At 45.2% G+C, this 27,452-nt stretch overlaps 1 protein-coding gene across 1 annotated transcript in view; it reads left to right on the forward strand.

The window, feature by feature from the left end:
• Window positions 1-27,452, forward strand: part of GRM3 (glutamate metabotropic receptor 3) — a 1,294,065-nt gene that overhangs the window by 1,171,504 nt on the left and 95,109 nt on the right. Inside the window, exon 5 of the mRNA XM_078674187.1 lies at window positions 607-1,673. Within this exon, the coding sequence (XP_078530313.1) occupies window positions 607-1,673 (1,067 nt within the window). The remainder of the gene's footprint in view (window positions 1-606; window positions 1,674-27,452) is intronic.

The raw sequence follows: 27,452 nt of genomic DNA on the forward strand, positions 1-27,452 counted from the left end.
GCCAATCGTGATGCTGCTCATGTTTGAAAGCAGCGTCAGGATTGGCCTGAGTGCTGTGAATTTGCACTCACAGCGAGAGACTGGGAAACTGTGTATTGCTGTCAAAAACCCAGCAATGCAGCCGAGTTGGAGACAGCTCAGTGCGCATGTCGGTTTGGTCGGCCTGAGACGGCCCACCAAACGACATTACCACTGCCTGTTAGTGATACTACCAAACCGTCAGTGTTTTTAAATAATTAAAATACCACCCAAGTTTTTACAGAGTAGAGTTTATGGTTAGTCTACATTAGTTTAAGTTGATTTGATTTCAGTTTTAGGTTATCTTCAGTTTATACCCGTAGCTAATAATGACTGTTTCGGACCCATGCCTTTCGAAGCGATATTAATAGTATTTTTGAGGAATTTACAATTAAATTCTACTAGAGTCAGTTAAACACATTCACTGCCCTGCTATTGTTATGCATGCATTGAATTTAATATAATGCAAGAAAAACCTTGGTTGCAAACAACGGTTGTCATAAATGTTACTAAAATGTTTATTTGGATGCAATGTTCCATCTGTTCTTAAACACACGTTAATTCACCTGCTCTCTTTTCATTTCACAGCTCCATTCAGCCCTCCAAACACCGTGGACAACACAGTCAAATTTGACACCTTTGGAGATGGAATCGGCCGGTACAACATCTTTAATTTTCAACTCAAGGGAGACAAATACTCCTACCTTCGGATAGGCCAGTGGGCAGAGACCTTGACGCTAGATGTTGACCGGATCGACTGGTCTCAAAGCATGACCCCAACGTCGCAATGCAGTGACCCTTGCGCTCCCAATGAGATGAAGAACATGCAGCCCGGGGAGGTCTGCTGCTGGATCTGTATCTCCTGTGAAGCCCACGAGTACCTAGTGGATGAGTTTACATGTGCCGCCTGCGAGCCAGGCAGGTGGCCAACTGCAGAGCTATCCGGCTGCTTTGACCTGCCAGAAGACTACATCAAGTGGGAAGATGCGTGGGCGATTGGCCCAGTCACCATCGCGTGTCTTGGCTTTGTGTCCACCTTTGTGGTTGCTGCAGTCTTCATCAAAAACAACGACACCCCACTGGTCAAAGCATCCGGACGTGAACTGTGCTATATTTTGTTGTTTGGGGTTTTCATGTGTTACTGCATGACATTCTTCTTCATAGCAAAGCCTTCACCAGCCATCTGTACTCTACGGCGCTTGGGGCTTGGAACGTCCTTTGTAGTTTGCTACTCAGCACTTCTGACAAAGACAAATCGCATTTCTAGAATATTCAACGGTGTCAGCGAAGGTGCCCCAAGACCTAAATTCATCAGCCCGAGCTCACAGGTCGTTATTTGCCTGAGCCTCATTTCAGTCCAGCTTGTTATTGTGTCTATATGGCTCATGATTGAGTCTCCAGGCACGAGGAGATACACCCTTCCAGAGAAGCGGGAAACTGTTGTTTTGAAGTGTAACGTAAAAGATTCTAGTATGCTTATATCTCTAACTTACGACGTGGTTCTAGTCATCTTATGCACTGTCTATGCCTTCAAAACAAGGAAGTGCCCAGAAAACTTCAATGAGGCCAAGTTCATCGGCTTTACAATGTACACAACTTGCATTATATGGCTGGCCTTCCTCCCCATATTTTATGTGACATCTAGTGACTACAGGGTAAGTCTTTAGAAATTAGTTTTAGCATATATGAATATTGTACACAGGGAAGCATTGATGTGTGTGTGTGTGTGTGTGTGTATATATATTTGTTCTAATGCACCTTGCCAGAAATTGTTTCCTCAGACATTGCCTTTTCCCTGAATTATTGTTTTGATCCAAGGGTTGTGGCTTGCCAGTCTGAAACAGTAAAAGTGTTTTACGAGACACGGACTCCGCGAAAGTACATACATTGTCTAATCGATTTGTTCAAACAGCCAGAAAAGCTCAACTTTCCGTCAATTGATTACAACCTCACACCAGTTAACCAACTATAGAATTAGCAGTTGTATTAGTCATTGTCTCTGACCTCTGTTCAGTAAAAGGAATTCATATCTAGACTGAGCACATTTAAAAGAGGGAACAGAATATTGAAAATCACTGAAACACAGAAAAGCTAATTATCGATCAGGGATGACAAGTATAAACGTGCTTTGAAATGTCCTGTCCTCAGTAATACGTTATCTCGGAGAAACAATTCAAGTTGTCTAACGTGTAATGATGGTGAGCAGTCAACATGCTGTTAATTTGTCTCGGGAAGGTTGAAAGGAAAAGATTTTAGATAGAGGTTTGTCAGATGGGCTATGTGCTCTTTGCATTAGATCGGGTGCCACCAATTTCTCCCCTAAAATCTCCTTTAGTTGGTGTTCCAAACACTTATGTAAATCATCAGCATCGTAACACACAGGAAACGATTGGTGCTTCAGGTACTTATTTATTATCTTATCTGGTACAGCGCATATGTCCTCTGACCTCTTGCCTCGAGGTCCTGCTTGTTGTGTGTGTGTCCCTTCCTGTCCCCTCCCCTGACCGGAACTGGTGTCCGGTGTCCCCTGGCCTCTGCCCTGTGCCCCAGGGTCCAAATGCCCCTGTCCTGGGCATGACATCTTTGAGAAAAATGAAGAAAAATAGGGAATAAAAGGGGAGGGTGAGAAAAGGCATTTGCGTATCATGGACTCTCCCTAGACACCACAGATCGTCGTGTGGATTCAGAATTCACAAATCCGGCTCTGGCTCCACAGCCCTGCAAGAAAAATGGCATACATGACCAGGTCGCAGTATAACCAATCCATTCTGCACTTGGCCAAAAGCTGTGAGCTTCAGGAGCTGGTCATCTGTGGCGGTTTGGACCCGGCCCAACAAAGCTGCCCACAGCAGACGGCCACGCACAAGTGGGGCTGGCAGCTCTCAGTCACTTGGGAGAAGGGCTGGGCTAAAGCTGTGTCTCCAAATCACACTGTGAAGAGCCAAAGGTCTAAATTCAATGCTTGATAAACACATATTTACTCATTTATTACCACAGGCCTGCTCTGGTTATTCACTTTTCACATACGATTATGCAGTGTCATCACACTCTGCATTGTTATAATTATCCGTTTTTTCCTCTTCTAGATATCCCCCATTTTGTGCTTCATATGTTGATTATTTAGACACGTGACAAATATAGAAGGCACTTTACTGTCAATATTTTTGCAATATGATAACCTTGCTCGAATATATTCACACTATTTTATCAGAAATTAATGTTCTGCTCTAAGTAATTGTTGCTGAGCTTTGATCAAGGTTTATTGAAAACTGATAACTCTTTTTTTGCATTTAATATTATTCAAAGGGCATTGTTTATAGAAAGAAAACAAGTACAAGGGCATCAGGCCACTTTCTGCTAATAGTTTATGCAGAAAGATTCAACATTGGGCACATAATGTTATGTAAAATGGTAACAGAGTGAGAATGGTTTGGGAGGACATTGTTGGCAGAAGACTGAGACAAGACAGAGTGGAGGTCATTATTTTTTGTTTTTCAAAAACAAATTCCTGCAGGGATGTGGAGGACGGGTACTCTGCGAGGGTAACAGAGTATTTTACAAAATCACCCTGACAGAGTAAAGCCGCCCTCTTCACTCCAAATCAAGCCTAAAGTCTTCAGTGCCAGGTAGTCTGAAAAGTCTATTTTACGGGCAGTGTTTTGGAACATCCAGAAAACACACCTCCATGGCTTCAAAAGCAAAAGAGGACAGCAATGTCTTAGAGTACATAATGTGCTTCTTGCACTTTATGTCTTTTTATTAGTACATTTTTGGATTTATACGTAACTTGAAATACCAATTATATACACTTTCTATTGACACAGAGCATGACCTAAAGACATTTCTTATTTCTTTAGAGCAACTATTTATATTAAATACGAATGGCATACACTCACAGTAGTGCAAAGGTTAAGTCGCTGTTAGGCATCAGCCTTCTACATTGCTTTGTATTTGTTTATTAGTCATAAGCTGATGGTGGTCAGGTTTGCACCGAAACAAATAGAATGTCATGTGAGAAGTTGGCCTGGTATATGATGCTCACTAGTTCTAGTGATCACCTTGTACCATGCCAAGCAACCCTTATGGTGCAGGTTGTAAAGTCAATCTTATAGACAGGCTATCCTAGGGGTAGCATGGACTAAGCAGTCTTAGGCTAAACTCTGTAAAGGCATGTGAAGCAAGCTGTTTTACCATACACAATCCCTTGAATACCAAATGAAAGGACACCACACAGATATATATTGAAAATATATATAGATTTATTTCTGCAATTATCCCTGATACTCTTTATGAGCACAGAAGCAAATGCGTTAAAACAAAACACAGTTTAAATACACAAAAGTTGCACAATTATGGATGAGCCCTAGGGGCCACCTAAACCATATACTAAAATAGTGGTATAAGAACCACTATGGGGAAAGTGAAGAGGCCTAGGGCCTGGGGAATCGCTGGAGCTGTTCGGACTAGCAGTGAAGAAGTCGGGAAAGGCCCGCGGGACTCGGGTGCAGTGCGGAAAGTGCACGCTTTACCAATGCAATGTCAATGGTGCGTAAAAGTTACAAAGTTAGTTATTAAGGAACCTTCCGAGTGACCTAGAAGGATGAAACTTTAGACCCAGCACTAGAGGTGTGTACCAGTGTGGGAACACCGGCGTTGCTGAGTTACCTCACCCACAGGAAGCGGGTGCACAGGGTCGAAGTAGTGTCGGGTTTCGTCACGCAGGTCGATGGTGCTTGGAGCTGAAGATGCTGCAGGCGGCTCGATGTGAAGAGTTCCGGTGGATCCAAGGGTGGATCTGAAGAGGTGAAGACCTGAAAGCAGAGGGGACAATGTTCAAAGTCACTAGCCAGTGACTACCGTGGAACCAGAGTGGAACCAGGCGATGTCGGGTGCAAACAGGCGTTGAGGTGTAGCTTCTCTCTGCAGCCACGTGGACACGAGGGGTCGAAGACATCCAGGAGTCAGTCACGAGCTGTCCCACGCAGGCTTCTCGCTGTTGGCGGTGTCGGCAACTTGATTGGAGCAAACAGGCCTTGGCTAATGCAAGCCACGCAGGAATCGAAAAAGGCTTGTTACTCGGACCAGCAAGGTCAGAGCAGGTGCTCCTTTTTACAGGAGCGAGGGCAAGTCTGAAGCAACCAGACCCGCAGTGTAAGTTGAAGGTTTTCATCACCAAGATGGCCGCTAGCCACGTGGCAAATGGACGGGATGGCGCGTCAAGTGGCACAGTGCAAAAGGGCCCCACGCAGATCGTGGAGATGCTGGGGGGCTGATCTTCGGTGCGAGGGCTGCGCGAGGTTGGGGCTTTTCAAACCTCAAAGCACAGCGTCGAGGGTGCCTCGGATGCTGCGCAGTCAGCGTTTTGGGGGTCTTCCAAGAGGTCCGGTCCCACGTCTCTCGGTGCCTCCACGGGTCCCTTCTTTGCAGGGACTGTGGATCGGGCTGTGAGAAATCTGGGAGTCTGGGTCTTGTCAGGCTCTGGGCTCGGGCTCCGGCGGGAGGCGGCGGCAAAGCAGACGTCGAGTTGCTGGTTGGTGCTTGTGTTCACAGGGTGGTCACTCCTTGGCCATAGGGGAGATTCTCTTCTGTCTTCTGTGCAGCAGAATGTCGATGTCCAGTCTTCTTCTGTATTTCAAGTTGATTCAGGATGATCTGAAGTCTCAGGACACAGCTCCCACTCTTATTCGAATCTGGGGGGCCAGATCACCTACTAGGTCCCTCCTCTGGGTGGAACCAGGAAGGGGGGTGGTTACACCCCCTTTCCTTTGTCCAGTTTCGCGCCAGGACTGGGGCTGGAAAGCCCCAGCACCGGTTTGAACTGGCCTATGCACAGGGACACCTTGTGTGCCCCAGGCATGTCTGATTCTATTCAGCCCTGTCCTACCCAATACACAAAATCCTGTCTGGGGTGGTGCTAGCACCTCCCCAGGCAGGAAACCCTTTGTCCAAGCTGCCCTCGCTGGAAGGACTCCCAGCAGCAGGAGGTCAGACTTGTGTCTGTGGTGGCAGCATCCATTTTGTGATGCTGAGGCTCTGTTTAACTTTAACCGGGGTTCAGGCTAGGTACATGTCGTGTCCCTCTAGAAGGGTGGAATGCTACCCCCGTCGCCAGAACTGGCGAGGGGGTAGTATTCCAATTCGTATGACACCTTACTCGACATGTTTTGATAAAGCCAAACCCAAGATAGCATTTAACTGCGAGGTTCATAATGCACTTAAGAGTACATGGTATGGCAATATCATGAAACAGCTAAAGGACATGGTTCCGAAAGCTGCAGACAGGCTCAGCTCATGCCAGAGCACCCTCTCACATATTTCTAAACACTCTGCCTCCAGGATTGATGAGGCCTTCCATAGGAGTGACTGATAGGGACATATGTGTCCATTTTAGGTTAGGTATAGGCATACTACACCTAAGTAAGGGGTGGTTACACCGACTTACCCCAGCTGAGTGATCAGCCAGTTGTGTCAAATATGGAGGCCAGGCCAGGGGTGGCACAATACATGCTGCAGCCCCTGGTAGGCCTTGGAAGCACCTATGCCCTGGGTACCTGGGTACACTGTTACAGGGGCCAATAAGGTGAACCAGTTCCAATTTCGTTATGCACCTAAAGTACATGGGTAACAATTTAGAGAGAGAACAGCAGGCTGTGGGTCTGATTAGCAGGCCCAGAGCCACATTAAGTCATAAACCAGTGAAGCAAAAAGCAAAAATTTGGGGTGACCATAGGATAGCAGACCCTACTCTCCTACACAACCCCCCCCAAACGCAGGGACATTAGACTAACCTTGACCAGTTGTGTCTTCATGTTCTAAGTGGAAGTACCTGGAGAGACCATCTGCATTACCATGGTCAGTCCCTGGGCGGTGCTCCACTGTAAAGTCCATCCCCTGTAGGGAAATGGACCACCTGAGCAGTTTGGGGTTTTCACCCTTCATCTGATTAAGCCATAAGAGGGGCTTATGGTCGGTCTGAATCTTGAAGTGAGTGCCAAACAAGTATGGTCTCAACTTCTTCAGGGCCCACACCACAGCAAAGGCCTCCCTCTCAATGGCTGACCAACGTTTCTCTCTGGGGGTCAGCCTTCTGCTAATAAAAGCAATGGGCTGGTCTTGACCATCTACATTAAGTTGTGAAAGCACAGCTCCCACTCCCAACTCAGAAGCATCTGTTTGGACAATAAACTCTCTTGAGTAGTCAGGACTCTTCAGGATAGGTGCAGAGCACATGGCCTTCTTCAGGTCATCAAATGCCTTTTGACAGTATTCTGTCCACTGAACCTTTTTGGGCATCTTCTTGGATGTCAGATCATTAAGAGGAGTCACAATGGACCCATAGTTCTTAACAAACTTCCTGTAGTACCCAGTCAGGCCCAAGAAAGCTCTGACCTGAGTCTGGGTAGTTGGAGGAGTCCAGTCCTTTATGGTCTGAATCTTACTCTCCAGTGGTTGAACTTGACCTCCACCCACAAGGTGGCCCAAGTACACAACCTTACTCTGCCCTATCTGGCACTTGGTTGCCTTGATAGTGAGGCCTGCCTTTTGCAGAGCCTCTAGCACTTCCTTCAGGTGGACCAGGTGATCCTCCCAGGTGGAGCTAAAGACAGCAATATCGTCCAGATATGCTGCACAAAAGTCATCCAACCCAGTAAGGACTTGATTCACCAACCTTTGGAAGGTGGCAGGTGCATTTTTCAAACCAAAGGGCATCACCACAAACTGGTAATGCCCACTGGGGGTAGAAAATGCTGTCTTGGCCTTAGACTCCTCAGCTAACCTGATTTGCCAGTAGCCAGCTGTCAAGTCAAATGTGCTCAAATACTTGGCAGAAGCCAATTTGTCTATGAGCTCATCTGCCCTTGGAATTGGGTGTGCATCTGTCCTGGTGACAGCATTGAGTCCTCTGTAATCCACACAGAACCTCATCTCTCTCTTTCCATCTTTGGTGTGAGGTTTGGGGACCAGAACCACTGGGCTAGCCCAGGGGCTCTCTGAAGGCTCAATGACACCTAACTCCAGCATCTTTTGCACCTCAGCCTTGATACAGTCTCTGACATGGTCAGGCTGCCTGTAAATTTTGTTCTTTACAGGAAGACTATCACCAGTGTCCACCACATGGGTACACCAGTTAGTCTGACTGGGTGTCAGGGAGAACATATGTCGATATGACTGCAAAACCTGTCTACAGTCATGTTGCTGATGTTCAGTGAGGCTGCCATCCAAGGCCACACCATCAACTGAGCCATCCTCAGGATTCTGAGTCAGCAGGTCTGGGAGAGGGTCACTCTCTTCCTCCTGCCCCTCATCTGTAGCCATGAGCAAGCCCATGTCTCTCCTGTCAACATATGCTTTCAGCCTGTTAACATGGAGCACCCTGTGGGGGCTCCTGGGAGTTCCAAGGTCCACCAAGTAGGTAACCTCTCCCTTTTTCTCAATGATTGTATGGGGTCCAGACCATCTGTCATGGAGTGCTGCTGGGGCCACTGGCTCCAACACCCATACCTTCTGTCCAGGCTGGTACTCAGTCAGGACAGCCTTTTGGTCATGCCAGGCTTTCTGTAATGCCTGGCTAGCCTCAAGGTCTTTGGATGCCTTCTCCATATACTCAGCCATCCTGGAGCGGAGACCAAGTACATAGTCCACTATGTCTTGCTTGGGCTTTTTGAGAGGTAACTTCCATCCTTCCCTCACCAGACATAGGGGTCCTCTTACAGGATGTCCAAATAATAATTCAAAGGGGCTGAAGCCAACACCTTTTTGTGGGACCTCTCTGTAAGCAAACAGAAGGCAGGGCAGAAGGATATCCCATCTTCGCCTGAGCTTCTCAGGTAATCCTTTGATCATGCCCTTTAGGGTCTTGTTGAATCTCTCAACAAGCCCATTGCATTGTGGATGATAGGGAGTGGTGAACTTATAGTTAACACCACATTCCTTCCACATAGCTGTCAAGTATCCTGACATGAAGTTTGCACCTCTATCAGATACTACCTCCTTAGGAAACCCCACTCTGGAGAAAACTCCAAGTAAGGCCCTGGCCACAACAGGAGCTGTTGTGGTCCTAAGTGGAATTGCTTCTGGGTACCTGGTGGCATGGTCCACCACCACCAGTATGAATCTGTGCCCAGATGCTGTAGGGGGATCCATTGATCCAACAATATCAATCCCTACCCTTTCAAAGGGCACCCCCACCACAGGTAATGGTATTAGGGGGGCCTTTGTGGTACCACCTGCTTTGCCACTTGCTTGGCAGGTTACACAGGAGCGACAAAACTCCTTTGTATCTTCTGACATGTGAGGCCAGTGAAAGTGACAGACAAGTCTGTCCCATGTTTTGTTCTGGCCTAGGTGTCCTGCTAAGGGAATATCGTGTGCCAAGGTAAGAAGGAAGCCCCTAAATTGCAGAGGTATGACCAACCTCCTGGTTGTACCAGGCTTGGGGTCTCTACCCTCTGAATAAAGGAGCCCATCATCCCAATAAACCTTATGGGTACCTTGAGCATTCCCAGCAGCCTCAGCAGCAGCCTGCTGTCTGAGGGGTTCAAGAGAAGGACAGGATAACTGAGCCTGCCCCAAGTCTGCCCTAGAAGGTCCCCCTGTCCCCAGAAACTCAACCTGATCAGGTTCAAGCTCTATAGGGACAGTTCCTTCAGGGGTCTCAGAATCATCTTCATGTGAAGACTGATCCTCACTTGTAGGCATTTGGGAAGGCACAGCCTTTCCCCTCCTGTTCCTTGTCTTGGGAGGTACTTGGTCCATTGTTCCAGGATCCAAGACCTGAGGTTCAGAGAGGCACTTTTTGGCCTGTGACCTGGTCACAGCAAGGACATGTGATGATATCCCTAACATCTCTGCATGAGTCCTGTACTCAACTTCTGACCATAGAGAGCTCTCCAGGTCATTGCCCAACAAACATTCTACTGGGAGATCAGCACTAACCACAACTCTTTTTAGGCCAGTTACCCCTCCCCAGGAAAAGTTAACAATTGCCACACTATGTGTAGTAGTGACATTGCTGGCATTGGTCACCAGGTAATTATCACCTGGTATGTACTGTCCAGGGTCCACAAAGCTAGGCGTCACCATAGTGACACTGGCACATGTGTCCCTGTATGCTTGAGCCACTTTTTCATTAATTAAAGGTGTCTGTCTGTACTTGCCCAAATTATTGGGACTGACAGTAGGGGAAAAATCAATCTCCCCATCACAAATCAGAACAGCCTGTGTGGGGACTCTGACTAGGTCAGAATCTCCATCAGTTCCCAAGGTGATACCCACTACCCCCTTAGTCTGTGGACCAACAGTGCCAACTGTACTAGTGGGTGCAGGTGCCTTAGGGGCTGCAGTGTTGGGGGCTCCACCCTTTTTACAATCACTTGTCCAGTGAGTGGTGTTTTTGCAAAAGCTACACCAGGGTTTTCTTTGACCTTCTTTCTTCTTCTTCTTGGAAGTTTGGGACCCACCCTCAGTATTAGTTTGGGGCCCTGTTGAAGACTTCTGGTCTTTAGCTTTCTGCTCCCCACCCTTCTGGTCTGTTTTCTTTTGGTCACCACCCTGGTTCTGGTTCTGGTTCTTTTGCTTAACTCTGGTTCTAACCCATTTGTCTGCCCTCTTTCCCAATTCTTGGGGAGAGGTTAGATCTGAGTCAACCAAATGTTGATGCAACTGCTGGTTCTGACAGTTATTTAAAATCTGTTCTCTCATAAGCAAATTGTACAATCCTTCATAGTCTGTAACCTTACTTCCCAGCAACCAGCCCTCCAGAGCCTTAGTGGCACATTCAACAAATTCAGACCAGTCCTGAGTCTGTGTCTTCTGGGTGTCTCTGAACATTAACCTGTACTGTTCAGTGGTTAAGCCTAACCCATTAATCAGAGCACTCTTCAGGACCAGGTAGTTTCTAGAATCCCCATCACTAACTGTGAGGAGTCTGTCTCGGCCTCTACCTTCAAAGGAGAGCCACAAGATTGCTGCCCACTGCTCCTGAGGGACCTGCTGTACTTTGCAAGCTCTCTCAAGTGCAGCCATCCACTTGTGGATATCATCCCCAACTTTGTAGGGGGGCACAATCTTACTCAGGTTTCTATTGTCATAGGACCTGTCTTTATCCTTAGGGATAGTGCTGCCACCAGTGGATTCTAATCCACTCTCTCTAGGCTGCCTTGCTCTAGCAAGTTTCTCTTTGGCCAGGGCAACTTCTAACTCTTGCCTCTGAATCCTAAGTTCAGTCTCTCTCATTTTGGCCTCATGTTCCCTTCTCTGAGGGCTAGTAAACTCCCTTCTGGAGTTGCCATGAGAACCTCTAGAAACATGGGAAGTATTGGATTCACCTGAGTGACTCCTCCTCCTCCTATGCTCCTGGTTAAGTCCATTTGGGGGTCTGAATGGGTTGGACCCACCTTCAGTCCCAAATAAGCTTAGGTTAGCCTGGTTAAGCCTGCTGACTAACACCTGGCTATCTCTATCATCATCAGAATCACTTTCTTCTACCTCCCCCCCTCTTCTTCTTCCTCAGGCTGAGAATTCCCAGGGGTCTGGTCTTCCTCATCTATCTGGATGACAGGGGCAGGGGCATCAGGGTTATCATCTTCAGTGGGAGAGCCTCCATCTCCAGTCCCTGAGGGGCCTGGTTTGGAGCTTTTTAGAGCTTCAGACTGGTCTAACAGCTCTCTGAGGTGTCCTGCTGTAGGAGTAGGACCTGTTTTGATTCCTCTCATGGAACACAGTTGCCTCAGTTCCTTAAATGGAAAGATAGCAAATTTGGATGGTACCCTTGGAGGGTCACTCTCAACAGAGGTGGTTCCAGTGGATCCCTCTGCTCCAGACATTGCTCTAGTGTGGTGGATGTGTTGCAATCTACCTACACTTGTGTTTTCCTACAAAACCTATCTAGTAGTTGTAGTCAGGGTGTGCTACTCCCTATCCTCTACAACAACTAAGTTCAGTAGAACTTAAGTATATCTAGTCTTGTTTTAGTGTACCTATCAGGTACCTGTATGATCTTTCAAATGATCTTTTCAAAGATTGTAATGGTAAAACAACAGCAAGCTCAAATCCCAATCCGCTGCTCACCAATGTGAGAAGTTGGCCTGGTATATGATGCTCACTAGTTCTAGTGATCACCTTGTACCATGCCAAGCAACCCTTATGGTGCAGGTTGTAAAGTCAACCTTATAGACAAGCTATCCTAGGGGTAGCATGGACTAAGCAGTCTTAGGCTAAACTCTGTAAAGGCATGTGAAGCAAGCTGTTTTACCATACACAATCCCTTGAATACCAAATGAAAGGACACCACACCGATATATATTGAAAATATATATAGATTTATTTCTACAATTATCCCTGATACTCTTTATGAGCACAGAAGCAAATGCGTTAAAACAAAACACAGTTTAAATACACAAAAGTTGCACAATTATGGATGAGCCCTAGGGGCCACCTAAACCATATACTAAAATAGTGGTATAAGAAACACTATGGGGAAAGTGAAGAGGCCTAGGGCCTGGGGAATCGCTGGAGCTGTTCGGGACTAGCAGTGAAGAAGTCGGGAAAGGCCCACGGGACTCGGGTGCAGTGCGGAAAGTGCACGCTTTACCAATGCAATGTCAATGGTGCGTAAAAGTTACAAAGTTAGTTATTAAGGAACCTTCCGAGTGACCTAGAAGGATGAAACTTTAGACACAGACACTAGAGGTGTGTACCAGTGTGGGAACACCGGCGTTGCTGAGTTACCTCACCCACAGGAAGCGGGTGCACAGGGTTTAAGTAGTGTCGGGTTTCGTCACGCAGGTCGATGGTGCTTGGAGCTGAAGATGCTGCAGGCGGCTCGATGTGAAGAGTTCCGGTGGATCCAAGGGTGGATCTGAAGAGGTGAAGACCTGAAAGCAGAGGGGACAATGTTCAAAGTCACTAGCCAGTGACTACCGTGGAACCAGAGTGGAACCAGGCGATGTCGAGTGCAAACAGGCGTCGAGGTGTAGCTTCTCTCTGCAGCCACGTGGACACGAGGGGTCGAAGATGTCCAGAAGTCAGTCACGAGCTGTCCCACGCAGGCTTCTCGCTGTTGGCGGTGTCGGCAACTTGATTGGAGCAAACAGGCCTTGGCTAATGCAAGCCACGCAGGAATCGAAAAAGGCTTGTTACTCGGACCAGCAAGGTCAGAGCAGGTGCTCCTTTTTACAGGAGCGAGGGCACGTCTGGAGCAACCAGACCCGCAGTGTAAGTTGAAGGTTTCGTTGCCAAGATGGCCGCTAGCCACGTGGCAAGTGGATGGGATGGTGCGTCAAGTGGCACAGTGCAAAAGGGCCCCACGCAGATCGTGGAGATGCTGGGGTGCTGATCTTCGGTGCAAGGGCTGCTCGAGGTTTGGGCTTCTTAAACCCCAAAGCACAGTGTCGAGGGTGCCTCGGATGCTGCGCAGTCAGCATTTCGGGGGTCTTCCAAGAGGTCCGGTCCCACGTCTCTCGGTGCCTCCACAGGTCCCTTCTTTGCAGGGACTGTGGACCGGCTGTGAGAAGTCTGGGAGTCTGGGTCTTGTCAGGCTCTGTGCTCAGGCTCCGGCGGGAGGCGGCGGCAAAGCAGACGTCGAGTTGCTGGTTGGTGCCTGTGTTCACAGGGTGGTCACTCCTTGGCCACAAGGGAGATTCTCTTCCGTCTTCTGTGCAGCAGAATGTCGAAGTCCAGTCTTCTTCTGTATTTCAAGTTGATTCAGGATGATCTGAAGTCTCAGGACACAGCTCCCACTCTTATTCGAATCTGGGGGGCAGGATCACCTACTAGGTCCCTCCTCTGGGTGGAACCAGGAAGGGGGGTGGTTACACCCCCTTTCCTTTGTCCAGTTTCGCGCCAGGACTGGGGCTGGAAAGCCCCAGCACCGGTTTGAACTGGCCTATGCACAGGGACACCTTGTGTGCCCCAGGCATGTCTGATTCTATTCAGCCCTGTCCTACCCAATACACAAAATCCTGTCTGGGGTGGTGCTAGCACCTCCCCAGGCAGGAAACCCTTTGTCCAAGCTGCCCTCGCTGGAAGGACTCCCAGCAGCAGGAGGTCAGACTTGTGTCTGTGGTGGCAGCATCCATTTTGTGATGCTGAGGCTCTGTTTAACTTTAACCGGGGTTCAGGCTAGGTACATGTCGTGTCCCTCTAGAAGGGTGGAATGCTACCCCCGTCGCCAGAACTGGCGAGGGGGTAGTATTCCAATTCGTATGACACCTTACTCAACATGTTTTGATAAAGCCAAACCCAAGATAGCATTTAACCGCGAAGTTCATAATGCACTTAAGAGTATATGGTATGGCAATATCATGAAACAGCTAAAGGACATGGTTCCGAAAGCTGCAGACAGGCTCAGCTCATGCCAGAGCACCATCTCACATATTTCCAAGCACTCTGCCTCCAGGATTGATGAGGCCTTCCATAGGAGTGACTGATAGGGACATATGTGTCCATTTTAGGTTAGGTATAGGCATACTACACCTAAGTAAGGGGTGGTTACACCGACTTACCCCAGCTGAGTGATCAGCCAGTTGTGTCAAATATTGAGGCCAGGCCAGGGGTGGCACAATACATGCTGCAGCCCCTGGTAGGCCTTGGAAGCACCTATGCCCTGGGTACCTGGGTACACTGTTACAGGGGCCAATAAGGTGAACCAGTTCCAATTTCGTTATGCACCTAAAGTACATGGGTAACAATTTAGAGAGAGAACAGCAGGCTGTGGGTCTGATTAGCAGGCCCACAGCCACATTAAGTCATAAACCAGTGAAGCAAAAAGCAAAAATTTGGGGTGACCATAGGATAGCTGACCCTACTCTCCTACATGTCATGCACAATAAAAAATAATCAAATTATTTCTAGGGGAGAAGCCTGGAACTGAGATTTAGGTTTGGGCCTGGATTCCCACATATCTTAAGAGAGAATGTAAATCAAAATTTGAGGTGGAGCATGCAGAAATGGCGCAATTTTGATTACTTTGCATTACTCTTTAATGTGGAGTTCGGGACAAATTCCACAAATCAAATTTTCTCTTACTAGCCTTCATAAAATGCGAGCTGGCATGCGCGAGCAAGATTTGGCATCCCCTAGTGTGTTTTTCTAATGCAGGCGGTGGCAGGAGTGTGCAAGCTCTACCTTTCAGAGGGTAGCAGTTCAAGTAGATTTTCTGCTAATTATTTAATTGATTATCAATTATGTAAATTGTGCTACACATATTTTAGTTACGCTAAGGTGTGGGTTGGTAGGTTTGTAGGGGTATTGAATGGGGAGTAAATTAAGTAATAATTAAATTAGAACAATTTATTTTATTGATAATTAAATATTCAGTTATTTATTAACTATGTCAATTGTTTAATTGTTTTTTTACTATATATAAATATGTTATGTTAATATTGGTTATATAAAGAGTTTAGAATTTTTTCTAAATAAATAGGGTTATTCAAATATGTAATGTGCTTGAAGTGAAGTACTTTCCCTACTGCTGCTCAGGCAGGAGTGGGAATAGTCAATTTAACCCCCTCAAATGTTACCACTTTCCCAACTGTTGCACAGACTGGAGTGGAAATAGTAAATGTAACCCTTCCAAAGTCCAGCGCTTTCCCAACTGTTACAGAGACTGGCGTAGGAATAGTAAATCATACCCCTCTGAAGTTTACTGCTTTTCCTACTGTTGCACATACTGGAGGGAAAATAGTAAATCTTATCCTTCCGAAGTCCAACACATTCCCTACTATTGTGCTGTTTGGAGTGGTAATAGTAAATCATCATCTCCGAAGTCTAACATTTCCTTACTGTTGTGCTGTATGGAGGAGGAATAGTAAATTTAACCCATCCAAAGTCCAATACTTTCCCTACTGTTGCTCAGACTGGAGTGGGAATAGTAAATCTTACCCCTCTAAAGTCCAATACTTACTCTACTATTGCACTGTTTGGAGTTGGAATAGTAAATCTAACCCCTCTGAAGTCTAACACTTTCCCTACTCTTGTGCTGTTTGGAGTGGGAATAGTACATTTAAGTTCTCCAAAGTTCCGTACTTTCCCTACTGTTGCACTGACTTGAATGAGAATAGTAAATCTAACCCCTCCAAAACATAATGCTTTCCCTACTGTTGCTTAGATTGGAGTGGGAATAGTAAATGTAACCCCTCCAAAGTCCAACACCTTGCCCACTGTTGTGTTGTTTGGAGTGGGGAATAAATGTTATCCATCCAAAGTCCTACACTTTCACGATTGTTGCATAAACTGGAGTGGAAATAGTAAATTCTACTCCTCCTAATTCCAACACTTTCCCTCCAATCATACTGTTTGGATTAGGAATAGTAAATGTAACACCTCAAAAACCCTATGCTTTCCCTGCTGCTGGACAGACTGGAGCTGGAATGTGTACATTTTAGCCCTCTAAAGTCAAACACTTGTCCTACTGTTGCACTGCTTGGATTCAAAATTCTAATTTTACCCCTCTGAAATCCAACGCTAGCCCTACTGTTGCGCAGTTTGGCATATGAATTGTTAGACCTGGCATTTCTTTACGTGATTACCCCTGACTTTTTGCTGCTACCTCCTCTATTTTTGATGCTGTGATGGATTGCGTTTTACTGGCTTAGATGTTTGGGCACTATGCCACCGCTGTTCAATGTCAAAGTGCAAGTGTTCCCTGCATAAAGTGTTATAGTAATTGGTTGTCCATAATTGGTATGTTTGCCTTACTAATAAAGTTCCTAGTAAAGTGCACTATGTGTGGCAGGGCTGGTAATGCAAATGCTACTCGTGGGCCTGCAGCGCTAATTGTACCACCCACACACATGCAAAACCAAAGGGGATGATGGATGGAGTGTTGAACAGTGCAAGCACTCACACCCAGTCAACTGATCGGGGTTTAATCCATCATCATTCTTTAGCTCACTCCGCCACCCCAGTTCAGACATTTGTAAATCAGTCTGACCCTGTGCCTCATGGGAACAGTCCAGCCCGAACTGCCAAGCCATGTCTACCCTGGACCGGAAACAAGCATCCTGGGACTGGTTTCTGGCTAATCAGCCGTCATCAGCCAGGCTAGCTTGAATCCAGTGGCAAAGTGAGCAAGGGACCCACGTCTTGGCAAACCCTGCCAATTTAGGGTGAACAAAGCAAAACCAAATGGGGTGATGGACGGAGTGTTGAACAATGCAAGCACTCACCCCAAGTCAACTGATCTGGGTTTAATCCATCATCATTCTTTAGCTCACTCCACCACCCTAATTCAGACATGGCCAGGGTAAACTACTAGAATCACCTGAGCTCAATTCCCTCGCAACTATGGCACAAAGCAAACAGGCTTAAGTTAGAGGCCATATCTAAAGTATTTTTGCAGTATCAAAACAGAAATGAAGACAAAACAAAACACAAGGAAAATCACAAACCAATTTAGAAAAATAAACTGAATGTTAATAAATTGAATAACTTACAGGGTCTGGGTACACTTGGTACCTATACCAGAAACATGTAGGTAAGTTATATATGCCAACTATCATCACGTTAAAAGGTGGAAAACTGGTAAACAGGAGGAAAGTAAACAGAATTCTACCGCCAACAAAAACATTTAAGGCAAATATCTGGGGAAACACCACAGACGATGGTCATTTCCTACCTCTATTAAGCTTACCACATGAAGTAATAGAACAGACGCTTAGAGGTGATGTATTTATGGATATCATGAACAAGGTCATAGAGTTGAACTTGAAGTATGCACATTCAAATGCTAAAACTAAAGAACAACAAGGCATTAACAATATAATCCATGTCTCTGTGCTGCTCAGACTTACATCCATTCTTTCAAAAATCAGAGGTGCATAAATGGAGAGTAGGAATGAATTAAGGAAACAATCAAAAAGGACTAATAAAAAAAACAAAAGCCAATTTAAAAAATGCATTAGCTGAGTTTTAATGTCATATTAAAAAGTTTGTTTTGATTTTAACTTAAATCATGCATCAGAACTGCAAAGTCCTGGCTCCCTCCACTGAACATCAATAAAAGAAATTTGAGGTATTGGATAAAGGGGGTTAGGGAGAGCGATGGCCCACTTCCAGCAATAACCACAAACCTTGGAAGGGTAAACTACTAGAATAACATGAGCTCAATCCCCTCGCAACTATGGCACAAAGCAAACAGGCTTAAGTTAAAGGCCATATCTAAAGTATTTTTGCAGTATCAAAACAGAAATGAAAACAAAACAAAACACAAGGAAAATCCCAAACCAATTTAGAAAAATAAACTGAATGTTAATAAATTGAATAACTTACTGGGTCTGGCTACACTTGGTACCTATACCAGAAACATGTAGGTAAGTTATATATGCCAAGTATCATCACGTTGAAAGGTAGGAAACTGGTAAACAGGAGCAAAGTAAACAGAATTCTACAGCCAACAAAAACATTTAAGGCAAATATCTGGGGAAACACCAAACAGACGATGGTCATTTCCTACCTCTATTAAGCTTACCACATGAAGTAATAGAACAGACGCTTAGAGGTGATGTATTTATGGATATCATGAACAAGGTCATAGAGTTGAACTTGAAGTATGCACATTCAAATGCTAAAACTAAAGAACAACAAGGCATTAACAATATAATCCATGTCTCTTTGTGCTGCTCAGACTTACATCCATTCTTTCAAAAATCAGAGGTGCATAAATGGAGAGTAGGAATGAATTAAGGAAACAATCAAAAAGGACTAATAAAAATAACAAAAGCCAATTTAAAAAATGCATTAGCTGAGTTTTAATGTCATATTAAAAAGGTTGTTTTGATTTTAACTTAAATCATGCATCGGAACTGCAAAGTCCTGACTCCCTCCACTGAACATCAATAAAAGAAATTTGAGGTATTGGCTAATGGGGGGTAGGGAGAGCGATGGCCCACTTCCAGCAATAACCACAAACCTCGCCGGGGTAAACTACTAGAATCACCTGAGCTCAATCCCCTCACAACTATGGCACAAAGCAAACAGGCTTAAGTTAGAGGCCATAGCTAAAGTATTTTTGCAGTATCAAAACCGAAATGAAGACAAAACAAAACACAAGGAAAATCCCAAACCAATTCAGAAAAATAAACTGAATGTTAATAAATTGAATAACTTACAGGGTCTGGGTACACTTGGTACGTATACCAGAAACATGTAGGTAAGTTATGTATGCTAACTATCATCACGTTGAAAGGTAGAAAACTGGTAAACAGGAGCAAAATAAACAGAATTCCATAGCCAACAAAAATATTTAAGGCAAATATCTGGGGAAACACCACACAGATGATGGTCATTTCCTACCTCTATTAAGCTTACCCCATGAAGTAATAGAACAGACTCTTAGAGATGATGTATATATGGATATCATGTACAAGGTCATAGAGTTGAAGTTGAAGTTGAAGTATGCACATTCAATTGCTAAAACTAAAGAACAACAAGACATTGACAATATAAATATTTTGCCATTTTACAGGCGTGAAATGGAAATTATAACTCATCTTCCACGAGAGGTTGAGTAGTGACAGAACTAAAGGTGGTTATTCAAAGCATAGCGAGCAATGCTAGTCTACATATATATTTGAAATACCTATTTTTTTAATGTTCATTTTTTAGAAATTAACAGTTTCATTTGAAAGTAAAGAGAGTTGGGTATACAGAAATATTTCTTGAGTTTATCAATTCACAATCACAGTTATGCTTAGCAATCTAAAATAACAAGTTACTTAAAATATCTCTTTGTCTTGCTAAGATTCACTCTATCCAGCAGACCTTATTGGCCAGCCAAAGCAACAAGACTGAGTGGTCTCTGGTTTGCCAATTATCCCATTTAATCCCATCCCATTCCCCTTTCCACTCTTCCCCAATTACAATTATATACCTGTGAGTGTGGTCATTAGTGGGAGGTGGTGTGTACCTGAAAAGATCATTACTCCTATTCGATCTCACACTTAAGGTTAGAGTCACCTAAAAATTTGCACAGCTGACTTGGAAAACAGAGGAATGTCATTTTATCAGGTCACATGTCTTTGCGTCTCTTTATCAGGACTCAGACTGCAGTAGATGTCAAACCTCCAGATTACTAAACTAATGTAAGGGGAATCACCCTAAGTATGGGAGATATCCTACACAGGGCAAATAAGTCCTAGGCTTAGCCAAAATTCTAAATGGTCAGGCAGCAGCCCTTTTAAGAAGTCTTTGGTATGTCTTCAAGTGGCCCTTCTAGGAGGTATCTTAGTGTTAGACCTAATACCCTTGGCGTGGTTTTCCCTCAACATTTTTGGCTTTATCCCCTCTGTTTTTCTAATTACATTTTTGTTGGCTTTATGAATCTGTACACTTTACCACTGCTAACCAGTGCTAAAGTGCTTCTGCCTTCTCCTTAAAACATGGTCCACTTGCCAACAGCCTGATTGGTACATTTACTTTACTTGTAAGTCCCCAGTAAATAGTACTACATCTACTCAGTAAGTTAAATGCTACCAGTGGGCCTATTGCACTTATTGTGCCACCACCTAAAGTAGCCTTTTAAAACACATCTCAGCCCACCACTGCAGCCTGTAGTGCAGTGTTAAGCTGCCATTTCGACCTGGTAAAATAAACCTTTTGCCAGACCTAAACCTTAAATTGCAATACTTATAAGTCACGCCTAAGGTAGGCCCCAATGGTTCATAGAGCAGGGCACCTTATATTTAAAATGTAGGACTGTGTACCTAGGTTTTACATGTCCTGGCAATGAAAAACTCCTAAAGTTGTTTTTCACTGTTGTAAGGGCAATCTCTCCCATTGACTAACACCATACAACCCTTTTGGGACACAATCCACACTAAGCTGCGAGAGATCACGGGGATACCTGACATAGCCACATGGGAAGCCTGTGTGCTAGGCATATTTTGACTTTGGAAATGCTATACAATACAGACACAGTTCATATCACTGGCCATCCTACTGGTGAAACCGGTGATCGCCATTCACTGGCGCGCCCCGTAGAGGTCCCGCTAGCAGCTTGGACGGGGGCAGTCAATAAATGGGGCATGGCGTAGGAGGGCGCACTGTGGAATTAGGAGGTGTGGGGTGTACAACGCTGCCACATCTGCACAGAATGAGCCACGATCCTCCAGTGATTCTGACAGCAGGCAACTTAAACCCAATCATCCGCGATACAACTAACCTGCCCAATGACACAAAACACACACAGCATAGGCCCAGAATATGCCTGCACCCTTGCAATACACAGTGGATGCCTTGACTAGTACCCCATGACATAACCGCATGGAAAAGATACATAACTGCCTACTCACCACTCCCCCAAACACCACATTCCCAGTTAGACCAAATAGTTAGAGGCTAATAGATCTACCCAAGATCTAGTCTATTGGGGATACATGCCTCAAGGACTTACTCCAGTTCGGGGATAACTAACGATTTCCCCCACATACACAAAGCTTGGATAACTCACTAACACTCATTCCCACCTTTATACAACGTCGTTATAACAGTGTAAATCACAATACAAATGCACGTATGTTTATTATGATACAGATATGAAACAGAAATGCAAAGCGGAAAACCCAATAAAATGGTGTAATTTTTTTTTTTTATTATAACTACAATAGATAAGTATAGCACAATTTTCATACTTGATAATTAATTAAATAATGTATTAACATTTAATAAATAGTTGAGTATATTACTAAAAACATATTTAAACAATATAATTATTGCACAATTTACATTATTAATAATCAATTAAATAAGTCTTAATAAATTAACAATGCATTGCTATGAATTAGTACTTAATATATTTCCCAACATATACCCCAACAAACCTAGCAACCTGCACCTAAAATCTAACTAAAATAATAATATAGCACAATGTACTTATAATCAATTACCTATTTAACAATTAATAATAAATTGCTAATTAATCATTACTTAATTAACTTCTAACCCTATGCCCCTTTAAATACAGCAGTCTGAACCTAAATAAAAAAAATATAATTATTGCACAATTTGCAGAGTTAACAATCAATTAAATATTTCTTAATGAAATAGTTAATTGTAAATGTATTATTACATACCCCTAAAAACCTAGCACCCGCACCTAAAATATAACTGAAGTAAATCAGTGTTAAATTATTTTCATAAGTAATATCAATCATATAAATAATTTTAAATTGTTAATTAATGAATAATTCTTTCTTGCTTTATTAACTCCCCTCCTTAACCTCCTACAAACTACAAAGCTATCTTTAAAAAAGATTACTAATCACACAAATAATAGTAACACATAAATTAATATATGAACTAAACCACATTAAAATAATTAATAACAATGTATTTTACAAATATATTATTGAAAATTATATTTAAAACAACAATCTTCTTGAAAACAATATTAATTCCATAAAAAAACAAGTCTTGACAGTGATATTTTTGCATCGCTATATTTTTGTGTCAATATATTTTTTTCCCAAAATTTGTGTCTCTCAATATGTACAACTCGACATTTTGTCCAAACATTGGAATTGTTGGGTGGAGGCGAGCAAAGTTATTGATCATAATAGGATGAAGAATCTGACTTTGGCATAGCACATTTTGAGTAATTGCTTTGAAGAGTTACACCAGCACCTGATAGACACCAGTCTCACTGTACCTGGAGGAGGAGGATCTGGTACCTATAGGGGAAGATGTATCTTCCCTAGGAGACCTTCCTCCCAGATAGCAAGCTGCAGCATAACTGTCCCAGACACAGTTCTGCAGGGCACAGAGGCAGTGCTCCACTTTTGAGGGTATTTGGAGACAGGCAGAGTCCTAGAAAAATAGTAACACTTCTGGTGATCACCATATTTATTGTGGAAATTGTCTCTTGTATAGTGAGCCTTAGGTCCTTGAGCCTGGTTCAACAAGAGTATTAGTGGTCCTCAAGTGCTTCAGGTCCTTCCTCCTGTAGGTGGCTCATGAGATTTTTTTATTTAGCAGGCCATCTGGAGCAGGCCAAAACGTTTGACCACCTGGATTGACCACTTTTACTGGCCCAGGATGAGAACCAAGTCAAAGCGTACTTCAAGTCCTGTGGGACTTGTCAGGCTAGTAACAAGTCAGATGGGAAGTGTAAGACTCCCATCCAACCATTTCCCATGGTGGGAACACCCTTTTAGAGTGTAGGTATAGACATTATTGGGCCTCTGGACACACAATCAGAACTTAGGAACAGGTTTACCCAGGTTTTGGTGGACAATGCCACCGGGTACTCTGAGGTCATACCCCTGAGAACGAATGTGAATGTGCCTGTGGTGGCTAGGGTCTTTTGGGGAATTTTCAATTGTGTGGGGGTTCCCAAGAAGGCAGTGACAAATAGATGCACCAACGTTATGTCAGCCTACAAGAAGGATATGTGGGATCAGTGTGTGGTAATTTCTCAACCCCATTTGAATGATTTTGTTGAAAGGTTCAACAAACCCTGAAAAGCATGATCATAGACCTGTTGGAGCCCTTGAGGTGTAAATGAAACATTCTGTTTTCATATCTGTTGTTTGCTTACAGAGCTGTGTTACAGAAAGGAGTGGGCTTCAGCACCTTTAAGTTACTCCTTGGTCACCCTGTGAGAGGATCTTTCAGTCTTGAAAAGGCTTCCAGGAAACCCCCCTCAAGATGTTGTTAGCTCTCAGATCCAAGATGGGGTGCTTTCTAAAAGAGGCTAGTAAGAAGTCAAAGTCAAGTCATGAAAAGGTAAAGCAGCAGTGATATGACCAGAAGGCCACTCTAGTTGAGTATAACCCAGTCCAGAAACTGTGGGTAATGGAGTGGACATTGCCCTATAAAATCAAGGACAAGAAAAGTGAGGTCAATTAGCGGACATCAAGAACCCAAGGAACAGTTTAAGGGTCCTCCACTTCAACAGGATGAAACCACACTTTGAGAGGTCCAAGCTTAAAATGCTCATGGTGAAAGATGGTGGTAAGAAGAAGAAAAGTGAAATTCTCCCAGTCCACCTGTCATACATGGCCAAAGATGGCTCGGATCAACCAGCAGTCCTGTTCTCAGATCTGACAGAAGATCAACAGAGGGTCTGTGGTCATCTGCTGGGTCAGTGTGGCTCTCTTTTCTCAATTGCCCCAGAGCTGACCAATTGGTATACACATGACAATGACACAGGGCACAGCACGCCTGACAAAATTAAAATGTACAGGCTATCTGTCAAAGTAAGAGCCAGCATCAAGGGTAAAGTGTCCAAGATGATCGAGCTGGGGATGATTGAGCCCTCCAGTAGTCCGTAGTATAGGCCAAAGGGTCTTGGAATAAAAGGCTGGCTTACACCCTAAGGCACTGGCCTAGAACTGTGGTTCTCTGTTGACTAAACACATCTCACTTCAGTCACGAAGATTGATGGACATCCCATTCCCAGAACTGATGAGCTCATTGACTGGTTAGGAGCTGCCAAGGTCCCCTGTACCTTTAATTTGACGTCAGGGTATTACCTAACCAATGAGAGGTCAGCATTCTTCACCAATGAGGGACATTTCCAGGTCTGGGTAATCCCTTTCAATTAAAGAATACCCCTGCCATCTTCCAAAGATAGGTCAACTCAGTCCTTGCTGGTTTAGGGACCTTCAGTGTCGCCAATCTGGATGGCATTGCTGTCTTTAACTCAAAATGAAGACTACCTGATCCACCTATGGGAAGTGGTTCAAGTTCAAGTTCAAGAATTTGTATAGCGCACTACTCACCCAGAGGGTCTCAAGGCGCTTGGGGAGGGGGTTCATTATTTATCGAATAGCCAGGTTTTAAGTTCTTTTCTGAAGGAGAAGTGGTTCTGTGTAAGGCGAAGGTGAGTGGGGAGTGAGTTCCAGGTCTTGGCCGCCAAGTAGGAGAAGGATCTACCTCCCATGGTGGATCTTTGGATACGCGGGACTGCAGCGAGGCCTTGATTGGAGGATCTTAGTTGGCGGGTGGGTGTGTAGAAGGATAGTCGAGTGTTGAGGCATTCGGGTCCTAGTTTGTAGAGGGCCTTGTGTGCGTGGGTGAGGAGACGGAATGTTATTCTCTTGTTGACGGGAAGCCAGTGGAGGTCTTTCAGGTGGCCGGTAATGTGATCTTGGCGAGGGATGTCCAAAATGAGTCTTGCCGATGCGTTTTGGATGCGTTGAAGTTTTTTCTGTAGTTTGGCTGTAATTCCGGCGTAGAGGGTGTTTCCGTAGTCTAGTCGACTTGTAACCAGTGCGTGGGTGACAGTCTTTCTTGTCTCGGTGGGGATCCAATGGAAGATTTTTTTGAGCATACGAAGTACGTTGAAGCAGGAGGATGAGACGGCGTTGACTTGTCTGGTCATCGAGAGGGAGGAGTCTAGGATGAAGCCTAGGTTACGTGCGTGGTCTGTGGGTATGGGTGCGGATCCCAGATCCGAAGGCCACCATGAGTCGTCCCAGGCAGATGGGGATGATCCTAGGATGAGCACTTCCGTTTTGTCTGAGTTGAGTTTTAGGCGGCTGTTTTTCATCCATATGGCTACTTCTTTCATGCCTTCGTGAAGATTGGTTTTGGCGGTGTTGGGGTCTTTGGTGAGGGAAAGGATCAGCTGGGTGTCGTCAGCGTAGGAGATGATGTTGAGGTTGTGTTGGCACGCGATGGAAGCGAGTGGACTCATGTAGACGTTGAAGAGGGTGGGACTAAGTGAAGAACCTTGTGGTACACCGCAGATGACTTCGGTGGCCTCTGATTTGAATGGGGGGAAGCGGACTCTCTGGGTTCTTCCGGCGAGGAACGAGATGATCCAGTCCAAGGCTTTACCTTTTATGCCGATGTTGCTGAAGCGTTGTATGAGGGTGCTGTGACAGACAGTGTCGAAGGCGGCGGAGAGGTCGAGGAATGAGGGCCACTGTTTCTCCGTTGTCCAGTAGTGTTCGGATGTCGTCTGTTGCTGCGATGAGGGCGGTTTCGGTGCTGTGTTTGGCTCGAAAGCCGGATTGTGAGGGATCGAGGGAGTTGTTGTATTCGAGGAAGGCGGCGAGTTGGCTATTGACGGCTTTCTCAATGACTTTGGCCGGGAATGGGAGGAGGGATATGGGGCGGTAGTTTTTAAGTTCAGAGGGGTCTGCTGTGGGTTTCTTCAGGAGGGCGCTGACTTCGGCATGTTTCCAATTTTCTGGGAAGGTAGCAGAGTTGAAGGAACAGTTGATGACATCACGGAGATGGGGTGCGATGATGGAGTCTGCTTTGTTGTAGATGTGGTGGGGACATGGGTCGGTTGGCGAGCCAGAGTGGATGGAATTCATTAGGCGGATGGTGTCTTCAGTGGTGATTGGGTTCCAGGCGCTGAGGTTGTTAGAGGGCGTTTTAGGATCTGAGGGGGGAGGAGAGGATTGTTCGTTGGGACTGTTTTCGAAGCTGTTATGTATGTCGGCAATTTTGTTGTAGAAGAAGGAGGACAACGAGTCGCAGAGGTCTTGGGAGGGGGTGATGTCGTTTGAAGCTGCGGTGGGGTTGGTGAATTCTTTGACGATGTTGAATAGTTCCTTGCTGTTCTGGGCGTTGTTGTCGAGTCGATTCTTGAATGCTGATTTCTTGGTGGATCGAATCAGCTGGTGTTGTTTGCGGGTGGCTGATTTGAAGGTGGTCATGTTGTCGGTGGTTGGGTTTTTTCTCCATGTTTTCTCGAGAGTACGGCATAGCTTCTTGGATTTCTTAAGTTCATCGTTGAACCAGGGGGTCTTTTTGTTGTCTTGTTTGGTGTGATGGTTTTTCAAGGGTGCTAATTCGTCAGCGCTGTGGGTGATCCATTGTTTGAATTTGATGGCAGCTTGATTTGGGTCCGATGAGAGGGCGGGTGGGTTCTGGTTGAGCGATGTGAGGAGTTGGTCGGTGGTGATTTTGTTCCATTTTCTTCATGGGATAGGTTGTGGGGGGTTGTGGGTCGAGGTGGTTTTGTAGCTAAAGTGGACACAACAGTGGTCCGTCCAATGGAGAGCTGTGGTGTGATCGAAGGAGATGTGTTTGCTGGAGGTGAAGATTGGGTCAAGCGTATGTCCGGCTACATGGGTGGGGGAGTCAACAAGTTGTTTGAGGCCGAGATTGGCCAGGTTGTCCAGAAGGGTGGTGGTGTTGTTGTCGTTTTTCTTTTCCAGGTGGAAGTTGAGGTCTCCTAGTAGAATGTAGTTCTCGGAGGCGAGGGCATGTGGACTGATGAAGTCAGTGATGTCTTTGCTGAATTCTTTACGTGTTCCTGGAGGCCTGTAGACGAGGGTGCCTCTGAGTGTGGTCCTAGGGTCGGTGTGGATCTGGAAGTGGAGGTGTTCGGCGGTTGTAAGGTTATCGTCGGAGCTGGTCGTGATTCGGATGGTGTTCTTATGAACGATGGCGATGCCTCCTCCTGTTTGGACGGTGCGGTCTTTTCGGATGATCTTGTAGTTGTCCGGGATGGCTATTGCGATGTCGGGTGTTGATGA

Source organism: Lissotriton helveticus, chromosome 1_1 (genome assembly GCF_964261635.1).
Source record: "Lissotriton helveticus chromosome 1_1, aLisHel1.1, whole genome shotgun sequence".
Taxonomy (NCBI): Eukaryota; Metazoa; Chordata; class Amphibia; order Caudata; family Salamandridae; genus Lissotriton; species Lissotriton helveticus.